The following is a 24,824-nucleotide window of genomic DNA, read 5'->3' on the forward strand; positions in this document are numbered from 1 at the left end:
CCAGAAGCTCCTCTCTCCCTCTGCTAGTAAGATCTATGTTGTTGTGCTTCTCATCTTCCCTTTGTTAGAATAATTAGGACATCAAAAGCCTAGATTTTATCATATTCAGTTCAAAACACTATTTGATACGCAATTTGGAAAAGTTAATATAAAAGAATAATAATCTGCCGTTCAAATGGAATAAAGATGTGCAATTAAATGCTAAATCCTTCTGTGTCATCATTGGATGCCGCTTTAACACTCAGCCACAGCAATGCCCGGACTTTGATGCCAAGCCTCGTCATTCATGTCCACGACTGCTAAAATATCACAGCTTTATTAATTAGCCAGTAGGATTTTATTCTATGTTGGGAAAAAAAAGTCTTCTGGATTTATTTCTAATGCACTTCTAAATTCAAAAGTGGGTCAAGGGCATGGCAATTCATATGCAAACAGAATTTCCCTGTGTTTTGCTTTTCGTCGGCTACGAAAACGAAGTGTCTTTCAAGTGTGCCGTGGTATGCGTTACGTGTAAAGTGATTAGTGAAAATTTTTCAGAAAAGTGATTCAATGTGTGATTCAGATTAATATTTTGATATAATGTAAAAAAATTTTTAGTGATGATTTCATATTCAAGATTGGTGCTTCAAAATTGAATTTTGTGTAAACCGATTATTGGTGCTTATGAATACAAGATGGTACCGATATTGGTGCTTATGAATACAATTATGAATACAAGAGCTGAAGCCGCAATGTAAATTTATATTAGGAGATAATATAATCAATATTTCTTTAGTAAATAAATTATTATTATCTTACTTTGCAGCTTATTATGCAAGTATTAGAAAAACTTGTTTTCAAACTAAGTGAATTTTAAGATCATTCAATATATGTATATATATATATAGTATTATAAAAACTTCTTACATATACAGGTTAAAGGGGGCGACATCATCCGAGATGAGTAAACATAGCAGCAGGGGGGGGGATTTTCAGCAGTGAAAGGAAAAGGGATAATTACTTGTGAGCGGTATTTATACCTAGTAGATGCAGAAAGTACTCTAAGCTGCGACTGGTTAATTTTAAGTTGTAATGTAACATGGAAAAATCTCAAATTTGGGAGAACAGATGAAGGTAGGGAAGAGCATAAAATCTAGAACAGTTAATTATGAGGTTGCCAATCATTTCTTAAAGCAGCTATCATATTTTGTTATACCTTACATATTTATATAATACTTCAACATAAGAATAAATATTGTATTCAAATAACTTTAACTTGAATACAAGAACCAAAATCATATTAAATAACATATAAGAATAAAAATTGTATTAAAACAACTTTAATTAACTTCAATACAAGAACCAAAATCATACCAAAATAACAAAACAGAGAGTAATTTGAGAATATCTCTCTTATGACCATTAATTAAAAACTTTCCTTGACTAAAATGTATTAAAAATATATATATACCCCCTGCATTTTAAATAGTTTAGGTACTATGGTATTCAAATACCTCTTATTTTTGCCCTCCCAATCTCAGGGTGAAAACCAAAATATTCTAACAGAATTGTAATTTATTTTACAATTAACAAAAAAAGAACAATAACTATCTGGTCACACTTTTTATCAATTACAGACACAGACAAATACTACATTTTTTAAAAATATTTATTAATTATCAAGTTTTCTTACTTTCCATCAGAAGCTTCAGATTTAGCATCACTCTCATCTTTCTTATCAAGAATTTCATTAAAACTTGCTTCATACCTACAAAGGAAAAAAAAAATTAGGCATAATCTTCAATCAATGCTTTACTGCAGACACAAACTACTCATACAGTACAGTAGTTTACAACTAAAATAAACCTTGAAACAATACAAGATCATAAAAGTAAAATTTTATTAAAAGAAAAATAAATATTAATATTGAATTCATAGAGAAAAGAATATTCACAATGATCTTTACAGGACCTCAGCAAAATTTGCTTATAAGGGGGCAAGTTGGTGACCTTTTCTAAAAATATTACCAAACTTCTGATATTTATTGTAATTCAGCAAAAACTATCAACATATCTGTAATTAATCAACTACTGTTGATCGAAGTCAACATCCACTGATGAATGCAGGTTCTGTTATTAATCTGGTTTAAAAATAAGAAAAAACTTCATTACCTTTTCTTGTGTGCAAGGACTGTATATAAAAGTTACATTTTATAGTCTAACTGTAACTAAAGACTTAACAGATAAGTGTGCAGGGACTGTATATAAAAGTTATATTTTATAGTCATAACTGTAATTAAAGACTTAACAGCTGAAAAAATAACCTTCTTCAAGGAAATGCAATTTATTTTTTGACATAACATTAAACATTGAAAATGAAAAACAAATAGTTAACTGCTATTTCATAAATGTTGCAGCCTCTCTCTCTATTTCTTATTAATGGCTGTAAAATAAACTGATATGCCAGAGTGCCTAACTTTGCACTTTTCATACAAGCCAATACTTATCACGAACCTGAACTGTTAACACACTGTGTCTATCAAGACCCCCTCCCAAAAAAATTAAATTTTCTTACTAGTGAAACTATTGGCACCATCTAGTGAGGGAAAGAAATACTTCAAAATGAATACCTAACAATATCAAAAGAAAACAACTGAAACACAAATTAAAATTGTTAAATAAAGATTAAATGATACATTGAACATATACAATATTACATGATTCATTACCGTTGTTCTCCTCATGTACACAGTAATCTATTTCACTTGAAAAAAATCAGCGAATTGTACAAATTTGACAGTGTGCACTCCCCTGGCATTGTACACATTAAAAATTACATATATTATATTATAAGACATATTACTGTTTTTCTCCCCATGCACAAAGTGATCTGTTTTCACTTTAAAAAAAAAAACACGAGTTGCATAAACTTTGTAAAAAGATGAATTGCTTTGCACACCAATAAGTAAGGTTACGAGATTAAATTGCCAAATATGCATGCTCCTTATACTTCATTTTAACTAAAAATTTGAAAAAATTATATAAGACAAATTTCTTCTGAAGAAGAAAGAACTTGTCCATTTATGTAATAAAATATACTCAATTTTTTTAACTGAAATCAATAATAAAATTAAGAATGAATGTTGTCAAATGTTTAATTTCAAAGATACATGAATTTTTTTACAATATGCCAGGTCAGTTTAGTTTTCACCAGTATATCTGTTACAAGAAAAGTTCTAATGGCATGTACAACTTCACTGTAAAATTGATAGTCAATATGGCTCCCTCCCCTCAAAAGGAAAGTACAATGAATTATTCTAGAATAGGGATTCTCAAGTGGGAATGATTTCATAGCTTCAGGGGAGGGAATGCAGTTAGCCCTTTAATTATCTGTTAAGTCTTTAGTTACAGTTATGATTACAAAATACAACTTTTATTAAAGTTTTGGTATTTATCAGCATTTGCTTTTTTGTTTAATTCGTGAACAAGTTAAAAAATAGTCTAAATTTAAATGAATTTATGTATGCATATTTCAATGTTGGAAAGGAAAGGGGAATGATCTTTTAACAGTCGTGACAGGAGTATACAGAGTAAAAAAAGATTAAGAACCACTATTCTAGAAGATAATATTCTTTATGTGAAATATTTTCAATATGGAACTTTAAAATAACTACAGTACAAAGTCCGTAATCTGGACGTCCATTATCCGGAATGATCTATAATCCGAACCTCAAAGCCACAAACGTTATGCATGCACCTAGAGAATGCACATACATGCACACGTTAAAAGAAATGTTTAACGAAGTAAACAAATAAATATTAAGCTTTTTTTTTGTGAAATTTGATACCCTTTAGATCATAACTGCTTTTTATTTCAGGAATTACGGTTTCATATTTTCAATAGTATAATTTCTGCATGCCATCTTACCAGATTTAAACTGATGATCTATAATCTGGAAAAACCCCTAATCCAGAATCTCCGAAGTCCCAACGAGTCCGGATTACGGACTTTGTACCGTACTGCCTTTACTCACATATTTCCTTCCCCCATATAGAGATTTTTCGATATACGATTTACAAACTTCTATATAAGTACAAATAGGAAACTCTTCAATGTAAGGAAAATGAATTTTGAAATTGATAAGTCCTCTGAAATATATAATATTTACGTGTCTTTATGTATGCTTTTTAATGTGCTATGTTTATTATATAGGTCATCGCTTTAGAAATGGAATATTCTGTGTATTTTTCCCCTCCTGGCTTTTAAATAGTAAAATTATAGGAAAAGGGGAGAATACATGAGCAAATATGGTGTACACACAAATAAGCTCTCAAAGTTATAAAAGCAAGAAAACATGCTTACTTCTTAAGCATGTTTTCTTGCTTTTATAACTTTATAAAACTTATATAAGGCAAATTAAAAAACTGCATACAGACATGGAGTTAATTTATATATTGTTTGGATTAAGGTCTCTGTAAATTTTTGCCATATTAATTTATGGAAAGAGGAGTACATGACCCAGTAATTTCACAAAAACTCTACAAAAGTACAAAAGGAGAATAGAATACTTAATTGCACAGCAGTTTAAAAGTGCAACAGCCAAAGAATCTTCAAAATATTTACAGAATTAGTAGTCACTCGTCTCTTGTTTTCAATACTGTTATGTCTTTAACCCCTTTTTGGTTGGCACTGCATTTCACACATTCAGAGTTTTTACGCTCCTAAGATGGGCATAACATACTATTTGTCGCTACTCATACTTCACTTTAAATTCCAAGATTGTTTTTGTATTTCTGAAGATTACTAAGAGATATCATGACTAATCCTAGTTTCCTGTTATTGAATATCTGTGTGATACCTGTTAGAATTTCAACTAAAAACATTCAAGATATTTTTGATAATTATAGCCAATTTTCTTTTTGATAAAGTAAGCAAAAAAATAGTTTTTGATTGAATAATGATTTTGGTTTAGTGATAAATGTGGTTTTTATGCTCTGATGGCTAAGACAAGTTGTAAAGCTGCTTTAACGGTAAGGTTAGAAATCCATTTTCTAAAGCATTTTTTACATAATTTTAATAATTATTTTATGCAAATATTTATATTAAACACATCAAAACAATAGAGTTAATAAATACAGTATCACACTGTATATTTTTTTTATTTGTATGCTTGAAAGCAAAAATTTATAAAATTTTTCAGCACAATAAAAATTAGTTTTTATTCAGATAATGAACAAACATAATTCATTGAGAACTGGAAAAAAAATTAAATAATATAAATGTAATATATTCACAAAATTAACTCATGGTGAAACATTTTTATTTACTTACTTAGGTACAACAGTATAACTTGTTTCTGATGCTGTAGAAATATCTAACGAAAATAAGTCCTAAAAGATACAATTAAAAGTAAAATAATTTTAAATTCAAACAATAATTATTTTCTAAAATTGCATTAAAATAATAAAAATATTTATTAATTTGACAGCTATCACACTAACACAATTATCTGATACCATTCTGATACATAAAACACTTAATATCAGATATCAAAGTAAAGTCAAACCCCGCTATCAAGGACCCGCTTCAAGGGACCAAAAGTTTGATTCGTTGTATCTGATCTGATGTGGAAAAAACTAATCATAACACAAAATAGAGTAAAAACAGTTTGATGAACTGTAAAAAAGGCTAATTAGCAATGTAGCATCTTCCAAGAAACACAAATAACACCTCTAACATAAAAATTTAAAAAATCTTATGAATTAATTACTATTATTATTATGAACAATTCTTAATTTTTTTTCTGTTGTTAATTTTCACCATACATTAACAATTTTTACACGATAAAATACTTATTATAATATTCATAGTTTAGACCCATTTCTCCAATTATAAATCTATATCAAAAATAAGTATTTATGAGTAGTATTTATTCAGATAATGAAAGACTGCATTTCTTTGGGTGGTGAACCAACCATTTCAACACTGCTTCTTCAACATCAACATTTTTGTGATTTACTACTTTTTTACTTCTTATATATATTTAATGAGTAGAAAATATCAAGTCTCGGTTTTTCCATATAGTACCAACTATTTGGAGCTTACAGCAGATATCTATTTAGCTACATCCATTCTCCATTTTTTTGAATAATAGTCATCTTCAACACAGAATGCTTTAAGTTTATCATTACAGATGATTTTATTACACCAAAAATTTCTCCAGACTTATGCAATAGAATATGTGAAGTTTCACTTTTCTGGGAAACATGAAAAGTGAAGATAATTTCATAATTTGAAGATAATTTGTCCTACCCAGTGTCCAATAAGAATGTAATCAGTCCCCCAAGATACAGTTCCACAACAAAGCTGCAATAGCATTTACAATGAATTTTTATAAGAATTATAAACCAATTAACTGCTTAATAATAAAACTTAAAATACAAGGTGTCTGCCTCATAGCTATATGAAAAAAAAAAAAGCTCAGGCAAAATCTGTTTGACTAAGAATTTAATAGGAATAATGATGTATTTTTGACTAAGAATTTAATAGGAATAATGATGTATTCTAAGCTCACTATCCTGCCATTACACATCACAAAATAAAGGATACTGATTTTATCACTATCATTACAGCATCAATATACTTCTTTATGGGCATCCTTAGTAGCACAATAGAAATCCAAGCAGCAAGGCTGGCATGATGCTGTTTTTTTCCTGGTGAGTTATGGCACTATTTCATATTTTTCATAAATGCCAACAAATGGCACTATTGTACATAAACAAGTTTCATCTGTATATGTATAGTAATGTTTTCATAACTTGTCCTGCATGCTTATTTTTAATTATAGCTGTACATTTTATCTTTACATATGAAAATTAATTTAATAAATTATTAATTACTATTAACTAAAAAGCCATTTAACCCGCGAGCACACGCGGCGGGTATGTCATACTTATGTGCATTTTTCTTTTTGTATATTTCTCGCCCATTATTTCATAAAAGGTCGAAACTTGGTGTAGCTGAGTTCAAGGTCACATACTTAAATGGGGGAAATTCCTGAGGTGGCAAGTGCAACGGTTTTTTAGGAACAGCATTGTTCGGGCATGTCATACCCGTGCGTGTACTCAAGTTTCTCAGTGAGTCACTTCGCACTTCTCATTTTCAAGCTTTTAGTATAGGTTTTTCTTGAGTTGTAAGCATGGCGCCGTATATTCCTTATGATGAAGAGATGAAAAGATTGAGAAATCTCCTTGAAACAGTTTCTTCTGATGAGGATTCATTTAGTGAAGAAGAGGAAGATGTTGATGATGAAGAATATAATAGTAATCATGATTCACCCATAGAGAGTAGTGATTCAGATACAGAAACAGAATGTAGCAATGAGTTTTTATGTTGGAAAAAATGGAACAAAAATAAATTCCGGACTAATGTTAGAATTGGCACCAAAAATATTATAACTAAACTCCCTGGAAATACAAAGTATTCTAAAGACTTCTCAACACCTTTAGATTCCTTGGCATTGCTTATCGATGAAGATATGTTAAAACATGTAGTTGACAATACAAATATTTATATTGATTCCATACGAGAAAATTTTACTCGTAAACGGGATGAGTACTTTTCTCAAAGCCTTAGGGATGCAGCTAATAGAAAATGTTCAAAATGAACGACGGTGAGCATCTGTGGTTCCTGATTCTGGACAAACACTGACCACTGATGAACATGTTAACAATGAACTGTCCCCCAAAAAACCTAAAATGACTTACAAGAGGTGTACAGAGTGCTCCAAGAAAAAAGATAGAAAGACTAGATTCATTTGTGAAAATTGTAGCAAAAGTATATGTATAGAACATATGACCTCATTTTGTAAACAATGTTCAAGAAGTAAGTAAATAATTTTTCCTCTCCTTATTGTTTCCTATTTTGTCTAAAATGAAGTATTAACTTGGTTTTACATTTAATTTCTTTTAAAAAACGATTAATTTTTTGACAAATTTTTAATTACAATTTTTTTATTCGGGTATGACATACCCGGCGCGTGTTCGTCGGATCGGTGCGTGTGCTCGCGGGTTAAATACCTTATTTAATTCTGCCAATTTTTTCTGGTTTTAACACCAATCTCTGCCAGTGGCAAGGTGAAAACTATTTCTACCAGCAGTAAGACAGCTCAAAAATGAGCAGAGCCATTAACAATTTTTAATTTTTGAAAGCCAAATGGAATTTTATCAAAATGATACTTCAATGTTTAACCAAATTTACAAGCTAAGTTTGTAAATTTTTGTTACCAAACTGTTTATATTTAACTTCTGTTAGGACAGTTCATGAGTTATTTACTGTCTTTGTAACAAACTGTAATTATAATTGAATTTAAATGTGATGCACAAAAACTAGTTATCCGAGACACATAAATTATTAACTTTATTTATTCTAATAAATGTAGCATTGCTTTTTTTCTTCATACTTTTTAAAACAAATTTTATTTTATTACAATCATTTTGTAGCTCCACAGATGTAGACTCATCGGTTCATTAGTTATTAATGATTAATTTTGGTCATTTATCTCATTTAACGATACTTCTTTATTACTTAACAATACAATCAAATTTTAATCTTCATTAACTACTTTATCTCACTGCAGCTTTATGAGCATTTTAAAGTCAATTATGTATTATAATTTATCTTTTGTGTTCATTTTCACTTTCTCATATACAAAAAATACAGATATCAGGGATGACCAAACTTCATAGAAGTAGGAGTCAAAGAGGAATTTGGGACATTTTAGAAGCTGCAATTTCATATTTACTTCATTTTAAAAGTAACACACAGGTTTCCATAAAAAGAAATTTCAATGCATATGCAAAATTTCACATTTTATGGAATTAATATACTTACAAATAAATATAAAATAAATATGTTTTTATTTCTCCTTCTTTATATTCAGAAAACTATATTCCTATGATATACAAATTTGAAACTATCATTATGACGTAAGTGAACACTCAAGACACAAAACAAGATGCAAAACCAAGTATTTTCATCTAGTTTCCTTTTCTGTCTTGTATAAAACTATTGACTAGCTTTAGCAGAAGTAAACAAAAATCAAAAAAAGGATGTAATAATCTCTATGAGTACAATAATCGATAATGTAAAAAGCTTTTCAGTGGAATGAAGAATAGAACATTACATTAATAAACAAATTCAGTGACTTTCTTTTTTTTTTTTTTTTTCCCCCTTCTTCAGTGTTTTCTTTATTTTTAATTTATAACTATTTCTCTAAAATAAGTGACATGAAACAGTTCACACTGCAGATAAATCACTAAATGAGAAAGGAAAACTGTTAAAAATAAATAGCTGGTATTTCAATATTTTGCACATAAAGTAATAATTTAGTTTTCTCCACCCAATTAACACAGATACCAGCATGCTGAAATCAAGCTTAGACTTTAATAACTGACATAATTCTTTAGACATAAATTAGATAATCAGTTGTTTTTTAAGGATAAGATATTCAAAACCTCACATTTAGCAAATTTTCAAATCTCTAATATTAGCACTTTTTTTATCATTCAAATCTCTAGAAGCCTAGCTGAAGAAATTGTTAAATGTTTTAATTTTTCATGTTCTAATTCAAAATCTTGAAAAGTTTAGTTTTATTGATATCCAGCAGAAGCATTCATTTAAATAAGAATACAACTGTTGTAATTTTCACAGTATCTAAAACACCAAAATCAATTTATAATGGCTGTGAGTCTCCACTGTTTCAGTATGGCATGTAGCGAAATCTGATGGACTTTTTAAGAAATCATTTACAGTCTTTTCTCAAAAATTCTCGAAATTAAGAATCAAACAGTTACTCTTTTGAAACATTTTGATAATTCTTGACCAAATAATCTACTATAAGGACTTTTGAATGTTTCCAATACTTCATGCTATAACACATAAAATATAGAATAGTATAATAATTGCTACAATACAATAACACCTCTGTTTATCTATCTATTAAACTCTTCTATCACTAAATCTTTCAAATTTAGCAGGCTTAAAAATTTTCAATATTAAGTAAAAGTTTTTTTTTTCCCTTCTTCTTACCATTCTTAAACAAAGAATTTGAAATTTGAAAATTTTTCAGAATTTCACTTTAGTTAAGCTTTAATCTCTCTCTATATATATGTATATATTTATATATATCTACACACACACATGCACTTTTTTTGGGGGGAAGTAAGTTAAAATCCATACATGTTGACAGAAATCCCCAACAAGATTTGAGATAATTGCAGCTTCTTTAAAAACGCCATTTACAGCAATAACAATCAAGTTCCGTGCACTGAATGGGAGAATAAATGCAAATAGCAGTCATACAAAAAAGGAATCGCATCCATATTCTTGCTAAGATTTCTGCCAAGATCTTGCTAAAAATTATTTCAGATAAATATCTGAAACAAGCTTTAACCAATCATGGACATTTCATGATATGTTATGAAATATTAAACATAAAGTACTGTACATACACATGTTATAAGTCAGATGCCAGTATTATAAATATTGTTTTGGAATCACTCGATTCAAAGCATAAGAATTGATCTTTCTATGCCAGTATCTACTAATAATCCTATGAAACTTGGTAAAAAATTTAGAACATGGTCAAGGATATCTATATATCTGTAAGTTTATGAATATTACATAAAATTTAAAGCATTAAAAATTCTGCTGTTTGAGCATAACACACATATTTTTTTCTTTATTAACACTTTCTTTTCTGTTATACAGAATTCATATCCTCAAGTTATAAGTCTGTTTGAAGTTGAAACAGACAAGTGTTTAGAATACAGTCTACTAGTATCTGGAAGACTGTGAATGTAGAAAATGAAGGATTACACATCAAAATCGGAAGTTTACATATGTAAACCCAAACAAAATTTCACAATGTGTTGCATGACATTTGTAATAATCAGGCAGTGGGACTGTCTTCTGTTAGGCTACCTCTTCCATAAAGTTGTACAAGATGATCGAATGCTAGCAAAACAAAAAGTGTCAACAGTGAACGAAATATGACACATATGACAGTCTAGAAAAGAGAATCACCGGACAGCAAGCAAAGAAATAATACAAGCTTCAATAATTTCATCAGCAAGGACATACCATATTTTGACAAAGCTTTGTAGAAAGATAAAAATTGTGCCCAATAGGTCCCTCATCCTTAATGCAACTTTATTGATATAATGATTTGAAGATGAGGGTAAAAGATTTCTATCTTGAATACTTCCTACAAACAAAACATAGATTAGAGACTTTGAAATCAAAGCTGAAATCATTGTCGAAGCCCATTTTTCTCAAAGACTCCAAAAAGTTTTGTAATCATAAGTGACACAAATAATGGTCTCTGCCTAAGATTACTAAGGAATCATGATAAAAGATGAGTTCATCATAAAAAAATTGTAAATGTGCACTATTATCATGAGTGGTTATGAAAACTGTGCAGAAATATGCACAAAAACCTCTGACTTGCTTAGGGATAGGCAATTAATTTTGAATATGCTAACGAACATCCATATATGCAAGACTGTGACAGATCTGTTGATTTGACAGATCAAGTTTCTCTTCACTTCCATAAAGACCACACAAGTACATCAGACTTTAAACCCTTCTTCAATTTGAAAAAGCCCTCGTGAGGACTGTTTTTCTCGCTGAAGGTTTCTTTAAGCCTTCCAAGAACAACTTAAGCCATTCAAGGACGATTCCATGGCCATTCGAGGGGGGAAGGGTGCCCTGTGAGAAGTAATAAATTTTTTGAGACAATGGATGATGGCTATTAGAAAGTACACAATATGTAAAAGAACTATTAGGAAAAAATAAACTTGAGAGAAAATAATAGGCTATATTAATTTTAAATAACTTCCATATTTGTATTTTGCAGTGTTGTAATGCCATTACCAGCTCTAGAATTAACATAGTCACAGTAGTAGTTTCCAAAAATGGAATTAATTCACTATTCTGTTTCTTATTCTGATGGTTAACACACAACAGACAGTTTGATATTGATTAAATTGCAATATAAGGAATTAAAATACTAATTGATCATGTCATTGGATGATCTCCATTTCAAAAATAAAAGTTTTTCCCCCAAGCAAGTTTAGATTTCAAAGGTCTAAGGGTACAGATAAAGGGCCGAAGAACCACAGTTTGATCATACCATATACACTGAAAAATCTGAAAAATTCAAAAGTAAGATTTTCCTTATTAGAAAGTACAGTTCTTTTTATAAATATGGCTTGTTTGTGGCAAGATAGGATGTTTCAAAACTAATGGTCTTTACCTACATTTATGTGTACCATCTACATTCAGAAGATTGGCTTGGACATCAAGCAAAAATCTATAATTCACACTGATAAGAAATGGTCCAGATATATTTTGTCTTTTCTGATTCATTGAGGTTTGCACAACTTAATGCTGGGGCTAACGTTTAGAATCTCAAAATGCTAGGCACTAAAATCAGTCTTTCAGACTAATTCTTCAAGAACTTATTTCAAGAAAAAGTTACAACCAGCTCTGTTTCCTCACCTGTTACAAAAAATGACACCTGCCTAATCCTCTGTGTTAAAACTTCAAGTCTTATTCTACATTTGGAGGATACTAAAAATTGCTTATTTAATACTCTTTACTTTCTGCTGCTTTGAAAATTTGTTTACCCCATTCTGAAATATCCCATATATGAGAGTTTTTAAGTGTTTCTCATAAAACATGTATAAATTCAATGCACCATCCAATCAAAAAAGGAAAGATTATACAGCAGCATGCAAGAATGCTAAGACCATAGTAAATTATCAATTGTTGAAAAATAATTCTGCTATTATATGAAAATAATATGAGAACTTCTGCTTACAGTATGTGCATGTAGTTTTAATTTTAACGAATATTAGAAAAGATAATAAAATGAATGACAAGAAAATTCATAATTTAAAAAACAAATATGAGAAAAATTTTCAACTACCTTAACTGTTTAGAAGACAGCGGATAAAAGCAAAGTCACAATTAAAAAAAAAAAAAAAATTACACCAAGTTCAAAAGTCTGAAATGAATATTTCAGAATTGGGGGGATTCACATTAATACAACACTAAGAAGAAATAACATAAAAGTTCACCCCAACTCATTTTTCTCTACATATTATACATGAAATAAAATTATAGAAGCATATATATTTAAATTATTTGATTCAAAGTTCATAATTTTAGAAAAAATGTAGAACAGTCTTAACCTATGGTAAACATAATATTCACACAGTTTAGTTCTCTTTTAGGAAAGAAAGCTAAGTTATAAAAATTTTAAGAAATGAACAATTTTGAGAATATTAAACTATGTTAACTTCCACTGTAAAATTGCAAACAATAGTACCAGAGCAGTAGAAAAACAGTTTAAGTACATATTAAAAAAAAGTTCTTCGTGTCATTAAAATCTGCAAATATAACTTTAAAGTACCTCAGGATTTTCCTCAACTTCATTCGTGTTTTGCTTCTTTGATGAAATGAATTTTTTTAACTCCTGTATATCAAGATGACCTGAAGTTAATTCTACAATTAAATCTCTGAGTATCGAAGAAAACTTTCTGAAAATACAAAAAGAAAAAAAATGAGGTTAGTTTATGAACTGCCCTGGTATGTTACAATATCCCTGCATAACAAAACATGTGTAACTAAATAAAGCAAAGAGAATTATTAGACTGAACTTCAATTTACATTTCTTCTTTAGACCAAATGATATATTACAAATTGCTACATGTTCGGTTTGAATATTTTTCATAAAAATTTCAAATTATAAATAAAATTATGCTTTGTTTAAAAAAGCACGCTATTAATTAGGTTCTCTAATAGGTCTGCTTTTTCATATTCATTTATTCTCAAAGGTAGATCAGGTTGGTTCACCTTTAATAATTAAGGCAAATCAAGCAAGGTTTATCTGCAACATGATAAGAATACATTTGTAAAATATTTTGGACTTTCAAGAACCAGGGATGAATTAGCAGTGCTTTACAGATTCAGCTAACCAGCCACTGGTAGACTCTTTAAAAATTAAATTAAAAATGTTTGAAGACAGAAACAAAATCTAAACTTTTCATTGAAAAATATATATATAAATAATTTGGAGTTTTACATATGAAAAGCTCTCTAAGGTAATGATAAACAAACGAAGGAAAAAAACTCAGTAAACAGTTCAACTGAATTCAGGTCCCACTCTTCAGCTCTTTATATATAAGCTTTCAAGATGACCAGCCATTAAAAAAAAATCTAGATTCTGACTCCTAACCACTATACTGATTAAATAAAAGGGTACTCATGTATTATCCCATCGAACATGAAAGTTGGCAGAGATCCTCGCCAAAGTTCTGCCAATGCTTTAGTTCACTTTTCATATTTTGTCTGATTCTTCGATTTTACCAGAAGCTCTATTTAGAATACTATGAGTATGAACTACTCGCAGGTAGTTATTCCAATCTATCACTATCTTGTCAGCTAATATTCAGTTGACCATGCCATATCCATTAATACACAATTTTTTCGGGGGTATGATTCCATAAATTTGAAAGTAATCCACTGACTGCTGTTCTGTAGAAGGCAGCTCCAAATTTTAATCACCTCTTTTTAATGCAAGGAGGAAATACAGCGACAGAAGTTAATATAAATTCTTGTTCATAAAAACAAAACACAGTTTATAAAGAATCAATTGGGTTCGCATCTAATGAAAGCACAGATATTGTGAGTGTGTTAGTGCATTATACTTATCAATAACTGGCACTAAATGATGCTGCTTAGTGACATTTTTAAAGTCAACAGAATAATACACAAGTACCAATAAAAGTTCAAGGAAAGCATATGAGGTCTATCTGCCTATGCTTCAGTTCAACTTTGACAATCCAAGTCTCATATTCCTTTATCTCCTGTTATTTAACCTCTTAAGATTTCAGGCTACCTAGATTAAACCATGCCTAATGGTATGTGCAATTAATTAGCCTTTGATAACTAGTATGCCATCAATGTGGGAAAAAAAGAAATCTGAGAACCTTCAGAAAAGAATTAAATACTACCAGTCTTAAATGAAATATTTCAATAAATAACTAAGCACCTAAACATAAATACTAACAAATAAACTCAGAACCTTCAGTAAACAGTTAAATATTGCCAGACTTGTTGAATTTTTAAATGAAATTTTTCTATACATAAAAAATTTTCTAAAAATATGCATATACAGTCAAAAGTCGTTAATTCGGACACCCATAATCCGGAATGATCTATAATCCGGACCTCAAAGCTAAAAACTTTCTGCGCATGCGCCGCGTTGACTCATGCGCATAGGCGTTTACGTGTGCGCGTAAGACCTCTTACGATTGCGCATTTGCGTGTGCGCAAGCGCAGAATACGTTTTCACGTGCGTGTTTTATGTATAACGAACGGTATAAGCTAAAATTATCTAATTATCTATTTCAGTTAATGTTGATGATTGCGTTGTTCCTTAATTTTCGAATTGGATCTGGCTTATTATTTTTTGCAGACTGTAAGAGTAATACTATAAAAGTAAACTTGAACTTTCGATTATGTCAAATAGAATTTCCGAATCTGGAGCTCCCAAAGGATCGTACAAAACGAAAGCATGTTTCGATGTCCATCAAACAAAAAGTGGAATTGCTGCAAAAAATGGATAAAGACATGAAGAATGTGACAGAGAGGTTAGTGAAAACGAAAAAATTTCGATTGACGAGTTAGTCGGTATTCTCGGCACAGCAATTAACGGGACTTGAACAGCGGAACTTTGTAACTGAACAAAAAATTATGTCTGTTTATAGAATTAAAGAGAAAGTATTATCACATAAAACGAAGCAACTTAAACAACTTACATTGAAAGAAATGTTTAATAAAGTAAACAAATAAATATTAAGCTTTTTTTTTTTGTAAATTTTGATACCCTTTAGATCATAATTGTTCTTTATTTCATAAATTACAGTTTCATATTTTTAATTTTAGAATTTCTGCATGCCATCTTACGCAATTTAAACTGATGATCTATAATCCGGAAAAATCGATAATCCAGAATCGCCGAAGTTCCGACGAGTCCGGATTAACGACTTTTGACTGTATTACAAATATGCATATTTATAAACTAAACATTAATAAATTTTTACAAATAGATATACTCTGCCAAAAAAGAAAAAAAAAAAAAGAAAAGGACAGTTTTGTATCGCTTGTTCTAGTGAGACAAACAACAAAATTTTACTTGCGTTTTTCGTAATTTGAAATCACACCTTAGGATATATATATTAGACTTTTACGTCGCAATGTTCTAACATAGGTATTTTAACACAAAATCAGACTTTGCCGACATATCAAGTTGACATACAGTACAAAGTCTTTAAATCCGGACTCATCGGGACTTCGGCGTTTCCGGATTGTAGATCATCAATTTAAATCTGCTAAGATGGCATGCAGAAATTATAAAATTAAAAATATGAAACCGTAATTTATGAAATAAAGAGCAATTATGATCTAAAGGGTATCAAAATTTACAAAAAAAAAAAAAAGCTTAATATTTATTTCTTTATTTTATTAAACATTTCTTTCAATGTAAGTTATTTAAGTTGCTTTGTTTTATGTGCTAATACTTTCTCTTTAATTCTATAAACAGACATAATTTCTTGTTCAGTTACAAAGTTCCACTGTTCAAGTCCTGTAATTGCTGTGCCAAGAATACCGATTAACTTGTCAATCGAAATTTTTCTGTTTTCACTAACCTCTCTGTCACTTTCTTCATGCCTTTATCTATTTTTTGCAGCAATTCCACTTTTTGTTTGATGAACATCGAAACATGCTTTCGCTTTGTAGATCCTTTGGCAGCTCCAGAATCGGAAACTCTTTTTGACATAATCAAAAGTTCAAGCTTACTTTTTATAAAATTGTTCTAACAGTCTGCAAAAAATAATAAGTCGGATCCAATTAGAAGATTAAGGAACAACGCAATCGGCAACTTTAACTGAAATAGATAATTAGATAATTTTAGCCTAGCTTATACCGTCCGTTATACATTAAACGCGCATGCGTAAACGTATTATGCGCATGCATAAACACATATGCTCATGCATAAAGGTATTATGTGTGTGCATAAATGCTACGCATGCACAGAAAGTTTGTAGCTTTGAGGTCAGGATTATAGATCGTTCCGGATTAAAGACTTTGTACTGTATCAAGTTTTACCCCGTATTTTGATTCAGAGACTCAAATTATGCCAAAGTGCTAAGTATTATAAAAAATCGCATGAGTAGTTTTCAAAACATTAGCCGTCAAAATTTTAGCTCCTCAGTGTTAACTGAATTTGGTATGCACTTATTAATTAAACTTACGTAATTCCTTCCTTCCCACTTTGAAATTTAGATTCAATCCAAATAAAACTTGCAAAAATTTTCTGATTTACTTTTTAAATTTTTATTCTTTAGTAATTTTCATAAATGTTTTAAAAAATTTTTATATATAATCTATAAAAAGTTTACCATCATCTTAACTCATTAACCGCCAAAACTACAAGGAATGTTTCTTTTCTCATGAAAATAATAACAAATATTAAATTAAACATTTACAACATAAATTTACATTGAAAATTTAAAAAAATGCTCTAACCTATGAAAAAAGCGAATGTTGAGTTCGCGCAACGTCAGCGGAATAAGACTACGGATGTTTAGTGAGTAGGATTGTACTCGTGTGATGTTTCTTTTGAGTGGAGCGCAGGATTACTTTTTAGCTGTATAACGTTTTATAAATCTACAAATCACTTTACTTGTAATTAATTTAATATTAAAATATACATTGTATTTCTTTTACAAATACAGATTATTTCATTTGAAAGATTCAAGCATGAAAAGCTTGATTACAATCATGATGTAAAGCTACATTACATACTTTGCATCTATAAACCATCTGGCTATGGTACTCTTTACAACAAAGTCTTTTGTTATCAACGGACTTTACGATAAAATGTCTACCACCTCCATGCAATGGTTTTTGAATGCTGAATTTACTAGGTCTTTCTGTTGCTGATCTATTTCTGGCTAATTCAACACTCTCAATAGGAGTTTGCAAAAGGAATAATGCATTCTCGCATCTGAAATCTAAAAAAGACTTTATATTTCCAATAGTAAAAAGTGGTGATATTTAGTAAGTTTAGATACGGTCTCACCTCATATAATTTATCAGTATTGCCAATTTGACTGTTGTCAAATGCAAATTTTGCTTCATATTCCTGTACTGCAAACGTGAAATCAGTTCTCGTGCAACAGGAACAGAAATGTCCTTATCAAAAGACCAATACATTTTTTCTTGAGGTAAAGAATGATATCTTGTAAGCAATAATAATTCAATAAATCTTCTCATATAGGCTTTAGATACAATAAATTCTGGGCATTTTTTTTTTTTTTTGTTTTGTTTTGTTTTTTGCTGAGCATATACATTTGTCTGTTCAACGAGAAGAGAGTAAATGTCTAAAAAAGAAAATCGAAAATCTTTGCACTAGTTTTACCTTGTATTTTGTCTTTTATAATTTCTCTTCTATCTCTTTCTTCGTGTTCTTCCTGAGACATAACTAACAGTTCCTTTTTTATCCACTTCAAGATTTCAGTCTTCTGCTTTTTAAACATTTTAGTATGACTATAACTGCTTTTAGAAGGCTGAAACTTATTTCTTACGTGAATTTCAACTTCTCAGCAGTATCATTTGGCAAAATATCATTATCATTATTTAAAACATTGCCATTCCTTTCTTCTTCGTCACTAGTCTCTGCAGTTTCTGGGGGAACAACAACAATATCAGTTTCATTCTGGTCATTATTAACATTATCATCATCTGTTTCTTCATCAAAAAATCTTTGAAGGGCTTTTCCTAATGCAAGATACCTCGTTCTAGGCATTTTTAAACAACCAGAACATGAACCAGAACATCGAAAGGAATGAGTGGAAAAGGAGATTGACTACCTGTTTCCTGCTCATGTTGTGTCAAAGCAACACCTGTTTTCCCTTCCATCCCAACACATATATAAACATCTGACTGATGTGATGTTCTGATAAACGGTGACCTTGACTAAAAATAGATCACTCATAAAGACGGCGATTCTTTCGTTAAATATTTTCAGCAAAAATACACGGTCGAAAATTTTGCTTAAAGTATGATATTAATTATTATAAACAAAATGATTGTTGAAGGCAAATACTTTTTTACAGAAATAATCTTCATAATATTCCCTACACAAAATTATTTGCTGGTAAAAAATATCTTAGGTAGTTATATTTATATACGCATTTATTTTGACCGTTGCGTCAACGCAACACAAGCGGCTAATGAGTTAAAGTACATGTATCGAAGCATATCAGCAAAAAATTAGGATTTCTTATTAAAAATTTCTTAAGATATACATGAATTTACATATTGGCACGCTCTGAAATTTGGCACCCTTGTTTTAAGCAACAACAATGCCAAATGTGGTTAATGATCTAAAAATACCAATTATGATTAAAAACTAAAATATAAAGAAAATTATTTGAAAGAATGAATGATGCACATTTTTTTTCCTCTTGTGCACAATGAAAGGGAAAGCAAAGTAGATTACCGCAAATGAAGAATTTTGCCAAATGAATTATTCCTTGTGTAAACTGAAAAAAGTGTAGCAAGATAAATTTTTGAATTTCTCAGTAAGTTTCTCACCAAACTTTAAAAAAGTTAATATTTAAGAAATGCTGAATTTGTGTCAAAATACCTATGTTAGAACAATGCTGTATATGAATCCAATATATAGTATTTTAAGTCACGCCTAATATATATTCTAACTCGAGACAAGAAAAACACATGTTAAATTTCATCAATCAGCTCAGTAAACAGGAGATATAGAATGGTCCTTCTCCCCTTTTTTTGTGTAGAATGTATTTATAATGACCATATAAGTATGGGTCAAAGCATGATAAAATAATTAAAATACAATAAAAGTCAGAAAAATAATCCTTAAAGACAATAAATATCAAGACAAATTCTAAAATTCATTATTATAATCATGCTACTAGCAAAACATAATAATCAGAAAAGTCTTTTGCATTTCAATAAATGATGTCTCTTAACCTTTTCAATGACCAGAATTCTGTTTCTAAAATAGGTGTTTCTATGCCTCATCTATAAAATGCTCAAAACATTTTGTTTTAACACATGTCAAATTATGATTGCATTGTAGAGACTGCTTGCATGTTTTAAGAATTTCATAATGGTTAGTTTAATGCAAATTGCAACAAAGAGTTCCCATACACTACAATCAGGTACAAACTGAAGCAAAGATGGCAGTTCTTTCCCATAGATCAGGGTTTGTACACATTTATGCACATGGAAATTAAGTACTTTTAAGGACTATTGAGGACCATTAACGAAAAAAAAAATTTAAGGACCTACGAGTAAATGGAAATAATATATTTAATTAAAAATATTATCTATGCCTGAACTTCACTTTTTTAATACCATCCTAAAGATAAAATAGATCTGTAAGTAGGATGGATGTATTATTATTAAACATAACTTAATAAACATAATTATTAATATATATTTATAAAGAATATATATTTTTTTTTCCAATGGCACATTGTGAACAGTTACAGTGTAACACAGTTCATTAATCTATACAAGCCCAGATGTGGTGGCCTCTTTATTATGGAGGCACCTAATAGGTAGGCGACCATCGCCTCCTATGAAGGGACAGACAGTTACAATCACGCCTTCTCTGACATTTGAACCCAGACCCTTTGGTATCACAGTCAGGCTTACCTAACCATTATACCATCTGGGCGGCTCGAGAATAAAATAAACTTTATAAAATTTATCAAGTAGCATAAAATATTTTACACTTATGGACATATTTGAAAGAAAATAAGTGACAATTTTATTTATGTTTTACTAATAGTTCACCTTATGTTGATTTTTTTATGTCTCATTTTGTCACATACTTGCTCAGTCTAGAGTTTTAATAAATAGCAGGTAGACTTTACGTCAACCAGTACAGGTTAAAATAAGAATAAAATCATAAGCAGCATGATTCATAACAAAAGACTAGCTGTTGTCACCACTGCTGCTTCCCTAGAGAGGGGCCTACTGATCAGAACACACCTGAAAGCCTGATGTAGGCAAGTTGAAAGGCCTGATGTAGGCAATTGGCAAGTTTTGAAAGTTAGAGTTGGGCTCTGTCTGATGCAGTTAGAGTCGTAGCTTTGGGTAGAGTTCCAGGGGTTGTACTTTAAGGTTCTAATAAGCCAGTAAAGCACCAAAGATGATAGGTTGTATTATTTTAAGTCTCATCAGATGCAATGAATAAGTTTTACATGAATTTTTACATTTTTGTGCTTTTTCTTTTTTTTGTGACCATGGTAAGGATTAATGAAAGTATTTAAAAAAAGTCCTATTAAAATAACAATCTAATAAAATTTCACAGTTTAAAATACATGTAATTTATGACACTGATTCTTAAACAATATTAGGATAATAAAAAAGAAAACTATAAAAAATCCATGAACAAATCAAAAGATCAAACAAATCCATGAACACATTCAAAACAAACAAATCCAACAAATCAAATAAATCCATTAACCCAATCAAAAGATAACCTTGTCAGTGAACTGCCAAAAGTATTTCTCCAAAATGCTAATTCATACTCAAAATGGCAGTCGTAAAAAAACACAAAAATTTCACATTATTAAAGTTAAGGTCCTTCTGTTGATTTTGGCTGACATTAAGAACTTTTAAGTACCAAAAATCACCATCATCTTTATCTTGACAAATTCTGTTACATAATAAAAACTATTTATGATATTGGTAATCTTAAGTTTTCGTTAAGAGTTTTCTCAATTATCTTTTGTTCTTTAAAATCTTTTTAACCATTTTTTAATCACGGATGGTTAAATAACTTTTTAGGTGATACACCAGAAAATGCATCATTCAACCAACAATGCATAGATAAAATTAACTTTCTTTCCTGCCAGACCTCGTATTGATAATTACCTCCAGTCATCCACTCTTTGTAGAACCTTTAAAGTATATCCTTGAAATGTTTATTAAATGATAATAAAGTTCAAATTATACCTGTAGAAACTGCAGCCATACCTATTCATTCTTCTCGAACAACTGTCTGCACATCTCTAGTTAAAAGACCCTGCCTAGTAAATTTAGTTTTGTATTTTCCATGCAGAAAACACTTGGATATTTACTTATTCCTTAGAAAAGCTTTAAAAAATACAGTAGTTTTGTTTTTAGTCTTTAATAAAGATTCACAATAAAAATTTCATTTGTACTTACTCATCTAATCTTTTTTCCTTGAAACTGATATATACTTCGGATTCTGTTTCTGCTTCTGAATGACCCTTTATATTATATAAGGCATTGCTCAATCTCAGATCTATGCTAATTAAGGAAGTGTGCTAAAAACAAATATCAAGTCTCAACAAATATATCAAATCAATATTCAAAACCAATACTAATAGCGCAGATTTACACTAGTTAAAGATATGTGCTGTAAACAAATCTTTTCATATAACATACATCATTTAAATAAGTATACAATTTGACACCTTCTTTAAATGTCAAAAAGTGGTTTATTTCTTTTCCAGATTTTAAAGAAATATATGTGCAAGGCACATCTAGAAAATAAATTTCTCATGACAACAGATGGCTGGCCATAGAAAAAGACAAATGTGTAAGCCTAGAAGTTTTAGGATCAGATATGAAAATAAACACTTCATGGTCACTTATAGGACTGCAGCTGTAGCAGCTTAAAATTAACCCTTTATTTTTTCAACTACTAAGTACGAGGTTAGGTCCACAATAAAAGTTTTTTAATGCACAGAAAGTAACGATGATTGAAATACACTGTGTTGAGTCTGTATTACGTGTTCACCTGTGTCAAGTCTATGGGCTTGTTATCATTGGACATGCAAGTGGTGTGCTGCTGGTGCAAGCAATTTTCCGAAGGCCATCAAGAAGTACAAAATAAAGAGCACATTAGGTGGTCATCCATGATCAATGATGACCTTGTACAGCAATATGGTAGTGCTTTGTGGAGAATCACTGCTTCATAATTTTGAAACTCAATGGCCATTTTCTACATATATCCCATCTATGTTGCAAGAATTTTTTACAAAATAGATTTTACTCAAGAAATTGTGTTCCAGGTGGGTGCCAGAAAGCCTGCATACAAAAACAAACGCATGAGATTAAAACTGATTTTTCTGCAGCAACACCATGATGACGGTGATGAATTCCTTTACAGGATCATTACAGGTCATGGAATATGAGTTGCCCACTTAAACCTGGAAACCAAGTGCAAAAATTGATGTGCATGATATTCTGGAACAGAAAAGGCATTCTGCTCATCAACTTCCTAATCAGAGGTGAAAAGATAAATGTTGACCATTATTGTCAAATACTAAATGAAACTGAAATAGATCATCCAGAACAAAAAGCACTGGATACTCTGCACAGGTATTGTATTAATTCATGTTAATACTCACCCACCTATTTCTCAACACATCTTCTGCAGCAGTTTTGTTGGGAAGTGTTTGGCTATCCATCATATCATCTTAATCTCACCTCCAGAAATTTCCATCTTTCCTTAAACTTCATTAAATTCTTACCTGATCAGTATAATCAAAGTGACAAAGAGGTATTTACAGCTATAAAAACAATGGCTCCAATTCCAGGCAGCAAAATTCTCTGACAGAAAAATACAAAAGTTGATCCCACAGTAATCTATTCCAGGAGTGAATATTTGAAAAGTAGGTCAACAATTGCTGTATCCGTTCCAATAAATGTTTCCAATGAAACTTCCAGACAAACACAGCTGCAGATACTATATAATTTATTGCTGAACAATTCATTCATGATGAGACACATATTTTTATTCACACATTATCATGGGCACAATTGCACTCCTTAATTTTTAGAAGCTTACATCCTCATAGCACAATGGATGATTCAGAAAAGCAAGTGGCGATGTGTAACTTTGATGCAGACAAGCAGGAAAGTGCTTCCACATTCAGAAGAAGTACGAGAGATAAGAAGAAACTATCGCTTTTAACTGAAATCTTTTATCTGAGATTGAAATAGAAGTATCTGCATTGTTGGATTATGTAAGATCTTATATTGTAGATTGATTCTGAAATAATGCAGTTTAGGTTGATATACTGCAAGTAGTAACTATTTTTAGGACAGAAAGGAGAAGAATAGAGGAGCTTTTGCAAAATTGAAGGTAGTAGTTTGCTTTCATATTTTGTTTCTTACAAGAAATGTATAAATAGATAGAACTCATATTTTTTATCTTACACATATATAGATAGATATAACTCATCCAAGTACATTATATATATATACATGGGTAGATAGATAGAACTCCTATATTTATATATACAGAGAGAGAAAGATTCAGATACAAATACACACAGAGATAATTCACCTATTAAAAAATTCAAGACTACAGTTTAACATTTATACACTTAAATATTCCATAAATTTTATAAACATATTTTAACTAACTTTGTCAACAGCACAGATAATTTTTGAAGAAATTGGCAACAATAAATATTATAATTTAGTATTTGATTTTTTTTAAGCATGAAACATGACTGCCTTTTAGTGCTTCTCAAAGTTCAGTTTGTTTAAAGCTTGAATTCTAATGTGCTCTTAAATTGTAGTGGAGTGCGACAAGATAAACAGCACATTTTTTGGCTTGTTAAAATTGAGAAGTAATAGATGCATAAAAATCCGCATATAAGAGTGAATTTTATCAAAAAAAAAAA

The 24,824-nt window shown here is 30.2% G+C and overlaps 1 protein-coding gene across 1 annotated transcript in view; it reads right to left on the reverse strand.

The window, feature by feature from the left end:
- Positions 1-24,824, reverse strand: part of LOC118195979 (zinc finger CCHC domain-containing protein 8 homolog) — an 83,661-nt gene that overhangs the window by 51,320 nt on the left and 7,517 nt on the right. The window contains exons 2-5 of the mRNA XM_085813775.1: positions 22,330-22,427; positions 13,457-13,583; positions 5,311-5,369; positions 1,673-1,747 (exon numbers count right to left, since the gene is read on the reverse strand). Coding sequence (XP_085669901.1) covers positions 1,673-1,747; positions 5,311-5,369; positions 13,457-13,583; positions 22,330-22,427 — 359 coding nt within the window. The remainder of the gene's footprint in view (positions 1-1,672; positions 1,748-5,310; positions 5,370-13,456; positions 13,584-22,329; positions 22,428-24,824) is intronic.

Source organism: Stegodyphus dumicola, chromosome 1 (assembly GCF_044657685.1).
Source record: "Stegodyphus dumicola isolate Sdum_Otavi_A_Nest chromosome 1, ASM4465768v1".
Classification (NCBI taxonomy): Eukaryota; Metazoa; Arthropoda; class Arachnida; order Araneae; family Eresidae; genus Stegodyphus; species Stegodyphus dumicola.